Source organism: Carassius auratus, chromosome 1, assembly GCF_003368295.1.
Source record: "Carassius auratus strain Wakin chromosome 1, ASM336829v1, whole genome shotgun sequence".
NCBI classification, from domain to species: domain Eukaryota; kingdom Metazoa; phylum Chordata; class Actinopteri; order Cypriniformes; family Cyprinidae; genus Carassius; species Carassius auratus.
In genome coordinates this window covers 2,356,264-2,372,792 of record NC_039243.1, presented here as the reverse complement: position 1 = coordinate 2,372,792, position 16,529 = coordinate 2,356,264, and the positions used below count along the sequence as shown (strand labels likewise).

The 16,529-nt window shown below is 39.7% G+C and overlaps 1 protein-coding gene across 2 annotated transcripts in view; it reads right to left on the bottom strand.

Moving 5' to 3' along the window:
- LOC113113322 (neuronal membrane glycoprotein M6-a) overlaps window positions 1–15,375 on the bottom strand; it is a 65,026-nt gene extending 49,651 nt beyond the window's left edge. The window contains exon 1 of one of the 2 annotated variants that reach the window (XM_026279557.1): window positions 15,275–15,375. In XM_026279557.1, the coding sequence (XP_026135342.1) occupies window positions 15,275–15,278 (4 nt within the window). In that variant the 5' untranslated portion in view covers window positions 15,279–15,375. The remainder of the gene's footprint in view (window positions 1–15,274) is intronic. The other variant, XM_026279473.1, reaches the window with a different exon arrangement.
- Between the last annotated feature and the right edge of the window lie 1,154 nt (window positions 15,376–16,529).

The window sequence follows — 16,529 nt, the reverse complement described above, 5'->3', positions numbered from 1 at the left end:
GGACGCCCCGTAAAGCGGGACTCCAGTACAGGAGGGTGGGTGAGTATGTAACCCTTTCTGCTTATGGGTGTTATGTTGCTGGTGGTTATGTCTTCTAACAGACTCTGTGAGTTTCCTTTTACAGTGCTCAGTTCCAGCCTTGTGCTCTGGCCACGATCACACGCTTTCGGCAGGCGGCCGTGCCGCGTGGGTTCGCCCCCCCCCCAGGGCGCGACACCCACCGCGGAGCGAGTTCCACGTGCGGGAAGCAAGCGCTCTGCGGTTGCTCGTCCCACACCCCTCCCGAGGAGCCTGGCTGATCGTCAGAACTGGCATAGCACTGCAGGGAATTTCATGGATATCCGGCCAGGTCACCCTGAGGGGCCGCCTGGCCGCTTGGCGCATCCGGGGAGGTGGTAGTTACGGAGTCCTTCTGTATGTACTGCCTCAGGTTATGCTCCCCTCGCTTGAGGGTTGGAGCTCGCCTCTCCCGTGCGATCCAGCGCCTCTGCGATGCTTAGGAACCTTTCTGTACACACGCTAAGCCTGTGTACTGTCTCAAAACCACATGGTGGTCAGTGTGCACGTGAACACTTTGCGCACTGTCTCAAATCCACGTAAGTGGTAAGTGTGCACGCAAGGCTCTGCGCACTTTCTAAAATCCTGTACGGTAAGGGTTACGCGCCCCGCTTCGTTCCCTTTCTTAAGATGATTAGCCCCGAGGTTTCTTGGGCTTCATTCAACCAGTGTGTATTTGTTATACACCCCAAGCATCGCTTCCCTCAACATGAGGGGCTGTGTGGACTCCCGCATATTGTGGTCTTTTCAGATAGTAGGCTTCACCAGGCCTCTCTGATGGTGAGCTCCCACATACTGTGGTTGTCAGGTAGTAGGCCTCACCAGGCCTCCCTGGAGATTTAGCTCCCACATGCTGTGCGTTTCCACAAAAAAAAAAAAAAAAAACAAGCTCCCACGGTTTGTGGTTGTCAGGTAGTAGGCCTCACCAGGCCTCCCTGGAGTCGAGTTCCATATTAACTTCCACTGAGGTGGTTATCAGGTAACAGGTAGTAGGCCTCTCTAGGCCTCTCTGTAGGTGAACTCCCACATATTGTGGTTATCAGATAGTAGGCTTCACAGGTCTCTCTGAAGGTGAGCTCCCACATACAGTGGTTGTCAGGTAACCTTTTTCTGTACACACGCTAAGCCTGTGTACTTTCTCAAAACCACATGGTGGTCAGTGTGCACGTGAACACTTTGCGCACTGTCTCAAATCCACGTAAGTGGTAAGTGTGCACGCAAGGCTCTGCGCACTTTCTAAAATCCTGTACGGTAAGGGTTACGCGCTCCGCTTCGTTCCCTTTCTTAAGATGATTAGCCCCGGGGTTCCTTGGGCTTCATCCAACCAGTGTGTATTTGTAATACACCTCAAGCACCGCCCCTTAACATGGGGGGCTGTGTGGGCAATTCTCGCGGTAGTTTAGCAGCGCTCCCCTTTTCTAAAAGGGTCGCCTATGAGCATGCTGCTCGGAGCTCGGAGTCCTCCTCTCATGGGAGACTGAATTCTCGGTTTTTTCATCAGAGCGCTCCAGTACTACATACTGTTTTGAGACGCACTGTGAGAGCAGACATCCTGCTGAGGCTCGGGGCATGGCGCCTTCGCACCAAGGTGTTGAAGTAGAGTTAGAGAGGTTGGCCAGACCTGGGTGGATCGGTTTTGCGGCTCAAGAGAGCGTCGCACTATCCCCTCTGGCTTCCTCTGACTCATCCAGCTCCATTGGGGCTGGACGCCATGGTACAGGCGTGGCCGAGGCTTCATCTGTATGTTCCGTCCTCCAATTGCTCTGCTCCCGGGCCATTCCATCTACGAGCTGCTCTATCAGAGTGCCACGAGAGCCCCTCCTTTGTGACAGGCAAGACTTGGTAATAAACAGTGCTAAGTTCTTAGCCGTATCCCTTTAAAGGAATCTTTCGTGATTCCAAGCCTTCAGCTCTACCCCGGGCCAAGGCCCTTCAGGTAAGTTGGGTATGTAGCTTAGGCCTTTGGCCATAAGGGATAATGTCATGGACAGCCGTCGAACCGTCCCAGGGGCGACTCCCGGTGAAATGGTAGAGTTGGTACTTAGTGTTTGCCATGATTCTGGCCTGCACTCCCCTCAGCATGGCGGCGTGGGTATACTGTTCCCCATAGTGTCCCTTCAGAGGACGCAGTTCGAAGTTCCCTTGACAGGGAACGTCTCAGGTTACGAATGTAACCATGGTTCCCTGAGAGGGAACGAGACACTGCGTCCTCTAGCTCCCTGCCATGCTTCGGACGCAAGCTTCACGAAGAAGATAAGTGACGGGTCCTACGGGCGCGTATTTATAGTCGCGCCGGTAGCGACGTCAGAGGCTGTCGCCGGCCAACACATTGGCGTTTTTCAAAGTATGCTTCAGACACGGGTCACGACGAGGTGTTCCCCATAGTGTCCCTTCAGAGGACGCAGTGTCTCGTTCCCTCTCAGGGAACCATGGTTACATTCGTAACCTGTGACGATTTCATTTGTTCTGGTTGGCAGCTGTTTTTAGCCTAGCTTATGAACAAATATATTAAACATGACAAACAGACAGCAGTGAACTGAGATAAACTGAATCATCATGCCATCTGTGAAACCACAAAGCTCCAATTTCCATTTACTGCTCTTCCATATAGTGAATATATAAGAGTCCACTATAGTGAATAGAAGTAGTACATTTCAAATGCAGCCCTTGTCCGCAACATATCACGTAATCAGCTGGCTTTGAACACTTTAAATTAGCCTTAGCGTACCACTTGCTGATCACTTGCTCCAGTTTTAGTATGTAACCATGGCGACAGACTGCTTCACAGATCTGCACTTTCTAGAGAGAGATAGAGACTGAGAAAAAGAGGCGGAAACACATAGAAACAAACAGAAGATCTGATTCCACCCCACGATCTTATTGCACTGCAATTGCAGATAAAAATGGACTTAGAATACAATAAACTGCCCAAGTAATTATATGATTTAGCCCTAGCATCACAATATCGCTCAACATTAGATTTATATGTTATTAAACTGCTACGTACCATAGCACAACTGAATTCTAAAATGAATAGGTGGGCTTAAGGCGGTAGCATAGATTGGATACCATGGTAGGGCAGGGTTAACCAGCAGAGATTCTGCTATTTCATTTATACAAAGGTTTGTGCTATTGAGCAGGACAACTTTACGTTATTTACACTTGAGAGCACTAAAAGAACATTAAAGCAAAAAGCACATATCCCAAACAAGTAAAACTAAACTTGTTACTAATCTGTTTTTAGGCACAACATGAAGCAAAGTTTAGTTGTTTATGGTGCCGGGCAACAATGCAACTTGCAGCATTAATACAGAATTCAATGGATAGCAAAGGTGCGCAATAACTGGCTATTTTACGATGGCTTTGAAAAATGGCTCATCCAATCAAGTAAAATACTATTTTACAATAATGGTTTTACAGTTTGAAGTGTCGAAATTAAGCTGTTTTGCAAATAGAGCAGACTTTTATGGGATATGAATAATTACATGATTGGTTTATGTCCATGACATTGCAAATAATAAAGAAAATCACATAAGCTTCAATGAAATGTAATTATCTTTAATTATCTTTAATCAAGTTAATATTTTTTTATTGACATAATACATATATAAAAACTGTATTTGTGGTGCTGTATGTACATGACCTTGTTATAAAATGATAAATGACTCATACCATGAAGATTTTGTTCATACTACCCACTCCCAGGTGGGCTGTAGAACAAAAAAAAAGAATGAGTCGACAAAAGGACGGTAGTCTCTCTCTCTCTCTCTCTCTCTCTCTCTCTCTCACTTATCTTGTTTGACCAGATCAGCTAGTGATCTGAAGATGATGGTTAATTATCCCATTTGTTCCTAGTGTTTACCATGTTGTTATCTAAAGCTGACACTCTCTCAGTTGAAAGGCCACAATGCTTCACTGGCAGCATGAAACATACATGTGGCGAGTGGGGCGGGGCCGAGAGGCGTGGGAACGAGGAGTGAGGCCAGGTGTAGTGATTGGAGATGAGCTACACCTGCACCCCACCGCCGGTCTTGAGTCCCACGTAGGAGATGGAAGGATATAAAACTGGAGTGACGACCGTGAAGGACAAGAGAGGACCAGGCCTGGGACATTATTTTATGTGTTTGGCTTTTATTTGCGCGCACCAGTCGTCCGCGAGGGGCTGGTGCGCCGTTTTGTATTTATTTATGAATTATTAAAATGTATTTTGATTGTGCGCCGGTTCCCGCCTCCTTCTTCCCGATGATTACAAAGGGAATATCTTTACAGTGGTGCCGAAACCCGGGAGAAGGAGGGACGCGCTGCTGAAGATCCCTCGCCACTGTGGTGAATCCGCGGTGCCCTCGAGCTGGCGAGGTATGTGCCGCCAGGGACGCTCGAGGCGGTGGGCTGGAGCGAGTTGCCGGGGACGGGCGAGCTCGCTGCTGGCCGCCCACGATATGGAGGGGCGGCTGCCGTCCGTGAGGGAGCGGAGGAGTCGGCCCCGTCGCCAGGGGGCCGGAGCCTGCCGCCTCCGTGAAGGAATCCGGAGGGGCAGGGAACGGGGGACTCCTGCCGGCTGCCCAAAACCGGAGGAGCCGTCGCCGTCCATCGGGCGGCGGAGGAGTGTCGCGCCGTCCGCCGAGGGCCGTCCAGTGCCACCGCCAGGCACCGCGGAGGAGATCACCCAGCTGGTGGAGGGCCGGGCAGCAGTGGGTCTGGGAACCGGATTTTTTTTTTTTTCCTCTCTCCCCTCTCTCGTCCTTGTCGCTCCTCCTTCCATCTCCTTTTCTCTCGCCTCGTCTGTCCTACCCCCAGGTTCCTGCAGGTCCCCGTGAGCGGTCCCCCCCGGAGGGAAGGGGGGGGGTGGGTATGTGGCGAGTGGGGCGGGGCCGAGAGGCGTGGGAACGAGGAGTGAGGCCAGGTGTAGTGATTGGAGATGAGCTACACCTGCGCCCCACCGCCAGTCTTGAGTCCCACGTAGGAGATGGAAGGATATAAAACTGGAGTGACGACCGTGAAGGACGAGAGAGGACCAGGCCTGGGACATTATTTTATGTGTTTGGCTTTTATTTGCGCGCACCAGTCGTCCGCGAGGGGCTGGTGCGCCGTTTTGTATTTATTTATGAATTATTAAAATGTATTTTGATTGTGCGCCGGTTCCCGGCTCCTTCTTCCCGATGATTACAAAGGGAATATCTTTACAATACTGTATTGACCTGAATATAAGACAATATTTTTTCTCTTGTAAATACATCTGAAAAAATGCAGTCGTCTAATATTCAGGGTCTATACTTTGACATGTCAGTAATACAACCACAACATAGGTGGGGCCAAATACATGTAAAACAAGAGCTACTTATAACCTAGCTTATGTTCTGAATTCCACCTACACACCTCAAGACAGGCACGTCTACTAGAGCAAAGAAAGCAGTGCATTTTTCTTTGCAAGGCATTTTGTTTTGTTCTCCCCATTCGTCACTAATTACGCAACACCGACACAATTCCACATCCGCCGGTACGGTTTAACTAACGAAAGACTGGACATTGCATTGTTTTCATATGGATTACTTTATCACAGAATATTTGTTTTCGGTAGCACTTGTTTAGTTTAAAAGTAGACATGTAAAGCCTTCTATATATATATTCGTTGAGTATTCACGGAGTTACAGTTAATTTTAATGATGCGTTTCTGAATGAAGATCACTGCAGACAAAGTCTGCAAACAGCACACCTTGTTTGTTATCTTTTATAAGTTGTGTTGTTATTATGTCTGTATACATATAAAAGTATACCCTTTACAGATTTGATTGATGTATTGCTCTTATCTGTACGATCAAAACTGAAAGTGTAATTTAAGTTATGTTTGGGATTATCAGGAAAAAATGCCTCATCGCGTATACGCGTTAATCGACTCAGTTTAATGCCTACAAAAACGGCTGGTAGGGGACTACAACATGCTTCTTCCCAGGCCCGTTACGTCACAAACCCAGATAAACCCTGCCCCCGGGAACACGCAACAAAGGGGGCGAGGCCATGTTCTGCTGCTTTAGAGAAGAGTGTGGGTGCACGTAAATCTGTTCATAAATGATTTGCGACTTGGTCAAGGAAAGTAAGATGAAAAAGCACTTTGACAAACGGGCAGAATGTCGTGTTTTTACACCAGGTGATCAGGTGTTAGTTTTGTTGCCTTCATCTGGATCTCCTTTTTGTGCACGATTTACTGGTCCGTACACAGTTCTTCGTAAAATGACTGACCAAAACTACCAAATTGCAACTCCAGATCGACGAAAAGCAAAGCAGTGTTTTCATGTGAATTTACTTAAGCCTTATCATTCTTGTAATTCTGAAATTCAACCAGTTAGTCCAGTTGTCACAGTTTCTAGCGCCTCTCTTGATGATGATCAGCCTTTTTCTGTTGAGGGAGGGGAGGATGTGATTGTCCCTGAAGACTGCCTTTTGCTTCCCCGACTAAAGAATTCAGAGACCCTTAAAAATCTGGATGCTTTGTTTTTGCATCTATCTGATGTGCAGAGATCAGAATTGACAAAGTTGGTGCTTGATTTTCCTAGTTTGTTTGCAGATGTGCCAACCCGTACGCATCTGATTCAGCATGATGTGGTGTTGCACCTGCACTGAATCAACGCTCTGTTAAAAGGACTTGTTTGAACTGCTGGAGGAGAGAGATTTGGTGCTTGTTGGTGTTTGTCTGCCTTTCATGGAGCTACCAGTATTGTCAAGGGTCATGGAGGTTGCGGGAGACCACCGCCGCACTTGAGGAGTTTTCGTATGATCCGCCTTTCTTAGATCGGATGTTTGGACATTATCTTTCGTTGGTTACATTTTGTTACATTTGTATCACTTGCATGCTGACACACTGACTATACACTTATACTGACTAATAAACATTTTATGTTTATTTTCTATAGTTTAATAAATCTTTGTTTTTGCAAATTAAGCGGTTGTGTGGCGTCTCCCTGATTTTGTCGCGTTCCTTGCCGAGGAACCGTAACAAATGAATCAAACAATTCTAATATGGAGGACTTCATTGTTTAGAATATAACCGGAGCACATTCTGAGCTTGAGCAGCGGGGTGTTAAGACATGCTCAAGGTGGTTTAGCGAATCACAACACACTGAGCCAGCTGACCAATCTCAGCCCATCGTTTATTTCTGAGGGTGGGGATGTATAATAACAGGAATTAAATCGAGCCGTTTGTCAGAGAATGGACAGATCAGTGCGGAATAAAGGTAAATTATGTAAAAAATAATGCTTTTTTTTTTTACGAAGCATGAACACATGTCAGACTGCACCCCATAAACACAATCAAGACTAAAAACATGACTCTTCAAAATATAATTTCAAATTCTCCATTGTCAAATTCTCCTTCCATTCCAATGAAAAATAAAAATACAATGGGACATACAGGTTATGGCCAACAAAAGGGTTAGTAAATAACACAAGCTACATAGAACAATATGATACAATAAAAGGAAACAATTCAATGGACTAAGCTATGCACAATGCAAAATAGTTGTCTTTAAAACAAAAATACTGCTGAGCAAAAGACATATGCGCTCCCAGCACAGATGTCTGTATTTCCCATCAGCAGTTGATACTGCTCCAGGGTCTAGTTTTCACTAAAGGCTTTGCATCACTAGACTGACAGACGGTGGGAATTCACCGCAGGTCATGATATGTCTCCTAATATTTAAATGGTTTAGACACTAACATAGTCGTATAAGTGTCTAAAGTACATCTTTTTATCTAATGTTCTCCTCTGAGGTGATGGATTTGAAAGAAATATGGCTTATAGGACACAAAAAAAAAAGCCAAATTCGTTTGCATTTATTAACAGTTTATCAAACACATTCCCCAGTTTTATATTTGTGGTCTCGTCTGAGTTCATGGAGTTTTAATACTGTTCAGGGACACAGAAAGTCCAAAGTTTCCTATTAGACTACCAGTGGGTAGATTTCAGGAGGAAGGTTCTAGCCACACTGGAGAAATCACTCACAAGCTCAGGATCCACTGCTGTGATCGCATAAACCAGCAGATTTATTTTCTACCAGATTAAATGAAAATAGTCTCAGAAGGGGGAATGAAAATAGGGAAACGTGAGGGTGGTTCAAACCTAACTGAACTCAAATATATTCTGAAGACTGTTTATTATTACTTTGGAAATGTTAAATGACATGTCTCAGAAGAGAATAAAGAAAGGAAAATATGTAAGATTCAAGCCAGTTTTTGAAGATTTGGCCAGCTTTGAGAATGTATTGCCTGTTTTTGACATTTTCACTTTGTCGTTCCATATAAAGGAAATGGTGGAAAAAAGGGGAACCATATCCAAAAGTCACTTACCGTATATGGAACAATGGATTTCCCAGGTCTTAAGACCCGTTCACATCAAGAAAAAAATGACATAGTAACTATATAAGTGTAACTATCGATATTACAATGATAATGCATGTTTATTGTGCACATCTGCACATTATCATAGCACATACTTTATCAGATTGATTTTGATTGGATGCCAATGTTTTACCATTCATTACCTGAAAAGAAAAAGTTCTCAAAAGAGTGATTTTAAGGATATTGTTTTTCTATGTTGTTGTTGTTATTGTTGTAGATGCTCCTATAATAAAATCCATTTTTAAAACTTTATGGTTATAGTTTTTAGAGTGAACGGGCCTTTAAGCAGCACTAATAAACAGAATGCCAGTTGAGTGAATATACATTGTGCCATCGGGGTTAAATTATTAACATAGATCAATGGTTTCTTTTCATCTGTGCTTATTAACTTGGGTTAATTACATATGTGAATGTCTGCAATAAAGAAAATAAAGAATAAAATGTTGTGTGGTGTAACCACATGAAGAAAACAAATTATATCATATTTTCCTTACTTCTTAAACATTACTTTTTGGGGGGAAATTTTCCTAAATTAATTATTATTTCATAAATATTATTAAGCATTTGTAGATTCTCTTGACAAATAATCATGATGGTCTGCTTTTTCAAATATATTTTTCAAGATAAAAAGTGTTATTTACTATGTGAATTATTCCTGAATTATTAATTATTCATAAATATCATTAAATGGATCATATGATGTTGCGAAAAAGAACATTATTTGGTGAAACTAAATGTGTTTATGCAGTTTAAGGGTAAAAAAAAAAACATTATTTTCCACATAATGTACATTAACGTTTCTCCTCTATGTCCCACCTTTCTGAAACCATTGTTTTTTACAAAGCTCATCATTCTGAAAAGCAAAGTATGCTCTGATTGGCCAGCTATCCAGTGCATTGTGATTGGCTGAATGTTTCAAGTGTCTGAAGGAAATGTTACACCCCTCAGCATATACTGTTATGGCGTTTCCCGGTCAGTACACCGGCGTGACAGGACAAAAACATTAAAACCCATTACAAACGAGGCATTTGTTGTATCCAGTGGGGACATAATTACTGATTATAATAACTTATACTGTCTTTTTACGTTTCGCGTTGCATATCGTTCTGCGTAAACATAAAACCATGTCTGCATTTGTGATCGGACAAACGACAAACAACAAGTGCTACTCTACATTGCTTAAAACGTGTGATTAAATCATCAGTGCACTGTAAAAAATAAGTGTAATTTTAACTGTAAAATTTTGTAAAAACGCTACGGAAAAAAACTGATAATAGGTTAACAGTAAGTTCCCGTACTATATACAGGGAAAAACTGTAAAAGATCTAACAAAGCATTTAATGTAAATTTACAGTAAAATTATGTTAACTATACAGCTTTTAGAAGTAAAAAAAGAACAAATCAATGTATAATTTACAGTCTAAAACTGTAAACTGATATTCCCAGAATTCCCTGCGTGACACTCCACGTTTGAAAGTATTTTGTTTAAATAATCATGTTTTTAAATAGTTCTTGTTATCAGTTATGTACATTTGAGCTTTATGTTACATCTTCTGTTGCTTAATGAAAGTTTTTTGCATTATTTAAGTATCACGTGTGTTACCATGATGGTGTTTTGTGTTTCCATAAATGTGCACCTTCTATATGTTAATATATACTTCTGCTTGTGGTGAAGCTACTTGTGATGAGCTTTGATACTTCATGTGGCTTTCTCTTATACAGTACCATCTTTATTATTATGGTGGTTGTCAGTATTTTCAAGGTACAAAACAGATTTAATTTTGTGTGTTGTTGAATTTACTGGTTTATATTCACATTTTCTTGTTTGTAAATTACAGCTTTATATTGTAAAATTAACAGTTTTTGACGTAAATGTGTTTACAGTTTTCTGTATTTTTACAAAATTATTCTGGCAACCACAGCTGCCAAAAAGTTTTTGTAAAAACAACAAGAAATTTTTTACAGTGTGGCAAATCCTTTAAATATGTAAACTTACTTACATACTGTGAGTCAGAAGCACCAGACTGTCCTTGCAAAGAGTGAGGAATGGCCTGCTGATTGAGTGAGTGGCAGCTGGCGGCTAGAGCAAGGAACAGCAGGCGGATTTGCGTAAACCACATGTGATGACCTCAGGCTGGACTCTGCTTCATCCACGGTGAAGGCTGATCCGGCGATCCACAGATCAAAGTTGCTGTATTTCCTCAGCTACAAACATGGATCAGCTCTAGGCTTGTAAAGCGGATATTGTCCACTTTTGGAAGGCCAAACAAAGTAGTTTCGCTTTCACAATGAAACACACAGCTTCTCCACGATCTGGCGCTGGCGGCAACAGCGAGAATAAAAGGTACGCCTTCTTTCTTTGCATGAACATTTGGGTGGCGTTTTGCAAATATTCCCAAAACAGTGACGTAGAGATGTGGGGGGGTAGATTGATCTGATTTGGGGGGGGGGGGGGCGTGGACAAGTCTTAACTTTTATAAAGAATATCTCTTTGGATTTGAGACTTTGGTCTTTGTAACTTTACAGATCTTCCTTATACACCAAGAGCTTGTAACACTCCAAAGATATGTCTTCCTTCTCTGATGACATCAGTTTGGCGGCTTGGCCAGAATATCCTTAAGCACTCCCCTTCAACCGTTAGTTTGCTGTGAGTGAGAGACACAGAGGAGGGGCACTAAAATGAAAGCCTGCCCTGTAATCAGTATTCTGTTTCATTTTGAAATATGTCACTATACTGAAGTAAACTCTGCAGCAACTTCCGGTTAATGCAGACCTTAAGCTTTTAGGGGAGCCTCTTTAAAAACAGACATTCAGGGTTTGCTGGGGTCCTCTCCCAATTAAATAATTTCCTGTTTTTATGTTTGTTTGTTTGGTTGGTTGGTTGTTGTTTTTTTTCTCCATGCTGTTAGCACCACATAATTTTGATTTGGATGACAAACATTTTTTTACATATTAATTACACTGTAAAAAATTTCTTGTTGTTTTTACAAAAACTTTTTGGCAGCTGTGGTTGCCAGAATAATTTTGTAAAAATACAGAAAACTGTAAACACATTTACGTCAAAAACTGTTAATTTTACAATATAAAGCTGTAATTTACAAACAAGAAAATGTGAATATAAACCAGTAAATTCAACAACACACAAAATTAAATCTGTTTTGTACCTTGAAAATACTGACAACCACCATAATAATAAAGATGGTACTGTATAAGAGAAAGCCACATGAAGTATCAAAGCTCATCACAAGTAGCTTCACCACAAGCAGAAGTATATATTAACATATAGAAGGTGCACATTTATGGAAACACAAAACACCATCATGGTAACACACGTGATACTTAAATAATGCAAAAAACTTTCATTAAGCAACAGAAGATGTAACATAAAGCTCAAATGTACATAACTGATAACAAGAACTATTTAAAAACATGATTGTTTAAACAAAATACTTTCAAACGTGGAGTGTCACGCAGGGAATTCTGGGAATATCAGTTTACAGTTTTAGACTGTAAATTATACATTGATTTGTTCTTTTTTTACTTCTAAAAGCTGTATAATTAACAGAATTTTACTGTAAATTTACATTAAATGCTTTGTTAGATCTTTTACAGTTTTTCCCTGTATATAGTACGGGAACTTACTGTTAACCTATTATCAGTTTTTTTCCGTAGCGTTTTTACAAAATTTTACAGTTAAAATTACACTTATTTTTTACAGTGTAGGAAACAGTGAAGCATGCAGTTTCAGTATAATATATAATAATATTTGTAAGTTTGTAACACACACACACACACACACACACACACACACACACACACACATATATATATATATATATATATATATATATATATATATACTGTATATTATTATATAATATATATCTTATATATTAAGATTTTCCTTTAATAATTTAATGAGGCTTAATGAGTCACTGTATGAACTGTTAATGTATTTTTGAATGTATTATTTGTATGTATTTTAATACTATTCCCCCACTATCATCACAATAATGTTTCGGTGTTTCAAAACACAAACTGAACATTCATGCAGAAAATATACTTTCACAACATATGGAGCTTCCACCTCATACCCATATGGGAAAAATACAGATATTGGTGAGGCAGTGCCACACACTGCAATTGTAACCTCATACAGAAACACACACACACGCCAAAGGCACTGGCTGACCTTTTAACTTGACATCTGTAGTAGGACATGCCTGCCACCTAGGAGACAGCCTTCCAGTTTTTAGTTCATGAATCCCTTAACCCAAACCCATGTTCTTCTCGTTAGACCAGTGAAAGCCAGTCTCGACAGCCAGTGAAAGACGAGTGAGATCAGGGCGGTGGAGGGGAGGGCGATCTCACAAAAACAGAGGAGCTTGTCAGGATTATCAAAGGCCCCCCACACAAGAGAAGAATGTTTGGAGGCGGCTAACAGAGAGACATAATGTGGCTATTTATCCCTCATGTGACTCCGTGCATATATTAGACAGAACACACAGGGGACAGGCCATCAGCAGGCACCATGAATGAGAGCTTCAACAAAGTCTGTCTTTCTTCAGCATAAACGAGTGTTGTCATTCTTCATATTCCAACTATAACTGGTAAACAGACCATGGAGTGAGAACCCCATAACAGCAGTGCCTTTCAGATGCCAAGACCTAGATCTAAAATACACATAGTAAAGACAAACTGTTTTGTGCCTTAGAAAGAATCCATTCAATTTGTGCTCTGAAGCAGGTCTAAGGGTTTTTAAAGGAGCTATGATTGAAGCAAGGTGCGTTTTATTACTGAGGTAACCATGAACGTCTGCACCTCTACTTTCAACTGTTCCATGGCTGATGTGAACATTTCCTGTATTTGTTGTGTGTTTTCCTGACAATAATAAGCCTATTCCTCTGTCATGTTTGCATAGTGTCTGAAGGGAAGAAAAAAAACAACAACAGGATATGGAGACCTCAGGTTTTGCCACTGGAAAACATATGGTTTAGGTCACAGTTGTGTCTTGTCATGGATAAAGGGTTGAGAACAATTGTCAGTTAACCATTTGGAAGTATTGTGTAATATGTTGCTGCAAACTCAAAACATTAAAAGGCACAGTTGGTTCTCTTTATCTGTACCAGGTACAATCACAGTAATCTGATTATGAGCTTGGGCAATTTACTAGCCTAAAGGGGTCATATGATGCGATTTCAATTTTTCTTTTCTCTTTGGAGTGTTCCAAGCTCTTGGTGTAAAAAGAAGATCTGTAAAGTTTCAAAGGCAAACGTTTCTAACATGCACACACATCTCTACATCACTATGTGGGAAGATTTGCATAACACTGCTCAGATATTCAAGCAATGAAAGAAGGTGTACCTTTTATTCTCATTGTAGTATTGTTGCTGCCGCTGCCATGTCATATAGACACTGTGTGTTCAGTTGTGAAAGCGGAACTACTTAGTTTGGCCTTCCAAAATAGGACACAGCTAGATAGATGTTTATATCACGTTTATAATGGGGTTTAATGTTTATGTCTCATCCCTCTGGCCAAACAGGGGATCACAATATGTTAAGGGGCATAACATTTCAGTCACACGCTTGAGGTATTCGGCCAATCACAATGCACTGTATAGCTGGCCAATCAGAGCACACCTCGCTTTTCAGACTGATGAGCCTTGTAAAAAACGATGCGTTTCAGAAAGTGCGGCATTGAGGAGAAACAATAATGTACAGTATGTGGAAAACAATGCCTTTTTTTAACCTTAAACAGAATAAACATTTTATTACACCAAATACACAAAATAATGCTCCTTTTAGCAGCATCATATGACCCCTTTAAATCGGTATCAAAAGAGAAAGGGATGTTTGCTTACATACAGTATACCAGATACATTGCTTAAATATTACACTACAAACTGAAACAAGACAATCCTTAATGATCTTCCTAAAAATTCTGCTTAATCAATGTCCTTTACCTAAAACTAACAGCTTACCTAAAATGAAAATTATATCATAATTTACTTCTTGTTTCTAATTATTATATATATATATATTATGTTTTTTAATTCTTTTACAAAAGCTGTTTGGAACAATGACAACTTAAGTCACCATATTGCATCTTTGCTCTAATGTGAATGATGACTGTCATAATAACATATCCTGTTATGCTCCACAGATTTTTGCATTTATATTTTGCATTTATTTTTTGCATTTATATTTAATATATATATATATATATATATATATATATATATATATATATATATATATATATATATATATATATATATATATAAAATCCACAGATTATTGCATTCATATATATATATATATATATATATATATATATATATATATATATATATAAATGCAAAAATCTGTGGAGCATAACAGGATATGTTATTATGACAGTCATCATTCACATTAGAGCAAAGATGCAATATGGTGACTTAAGTTGTCATTGTTCCAAACAGCTTTTGTAAAAGAATTAAAAAACAATGATGATTAATAATTTACCTACATCTTCCAAATGTATTTCAATTATTATTGCAATCAGTACATTCCTGTGAGATACTTAACATTTTTCAGTTTACATTATATACTGTAAACTCTCAGCGCTTTCTCTCAGTAAGTGGCAACTTGTTGAATCAAAACAGTTCAATCACACGGCGGCAGCTGCTTGACAACAAGTGTAAAAGTAGCAGAAAAAGACCTTTGACATTCTGTCATTCTCCCTACTGAGTGGTCGTACTTGCACTTCACACACCTCGGTCTATTTTGGCAACTTTTCGAAGTCGTCTTCCCGACCTCAAGTTAAAACGACAAAGCAATGACTTACCCATGTTTGAGACTAAGAGCTTGACAATTCGGTAAGTTCCACAGCTGAAGAGTTTGACAGTGAGAGCTGGTAGTGCGACCGTGAGTATATGAGTACAGTCATGAGGTGACGTCACCATCACTAACGGGCGGGGAGAACTTATCAATGGCAAGTTGTTTAATAAACCTCATGAACCTAAATTCTCAAAACGTACTCAATTTTAGAATATAAAAGCTATTTAAATAATTATTATATCATTATTTGTTCTATTTTATAACTGAAAATGCTTTGTTAATTATATTATGCTTTGACTCCTTGTTATGTGTCATTCCTGTTATACAGTGACTTTTATGTCTCGATTTATTTACTCATATTTTCTCTAAAATTAGTCACATATTTATAAAATATGGCTTAAATTGTATATTTAGGTCTTCTTTATGACTTAAACCGACATTTTAGAAACTACTTTGTATTTTACACACCTTTATTCAATTTTATTATGTCCTCAGTGCAAAGTAATCTACTTCCACAATAAATATAAACTATGAAATGTTTGGCACACTTTTGTCTTATTTTTTTAGGTTAGGAGCACTAACAGCATATACTGTATATGTTTTTGAATAATTATTATTATTTTTATTTTTTGTTTGCCACCCTATTGGCAGAAATGGGGGGGGGGGGGGGGTAAATTTTCTTAACAATTAAAACATATTCTATTCATCAATAATAGTTTTGTTATAGTTTAACGCTGCCAAACAAAAACCGTAAAATAAAATTACAGTGTTTATTTTTATTTCATTTTTTTTAATGAAAACATATAGTTTTTGCACTTTATTGGATTTAAGATATTTTACTTTAATTGTAGTTTTTGTTTGGCAGCCATAGCTGCCAGTCATTTGACAGGTTATTTGCGTGTTTTATTTTATTATTTTTTTTTATTTTATTTTATTATTTTTTTTATTTTATTTTTTTGTGTATCTATATGTTTCATGGCCAGTGTTTGAACAGTCTACCCATAATTATTATTTTTTGAGTCCATATATATAAATCTCCTGATTACATGGAATTCCAAACCTACAAAAACTTAATGAAATAAATACACTGGCTACATATTTGTGCATTGATATACCAGGAGATAACAACTACAAAAAATAACTACAAGAACTAATTACAAAAATAAAAATAATCAAATTTTTAGTTTGTAGTTCCATATTCACATTTTGAAAATATTTACTACAAATTATTATTATTTTTTTTCATGGCCGTGGGAAGCAGT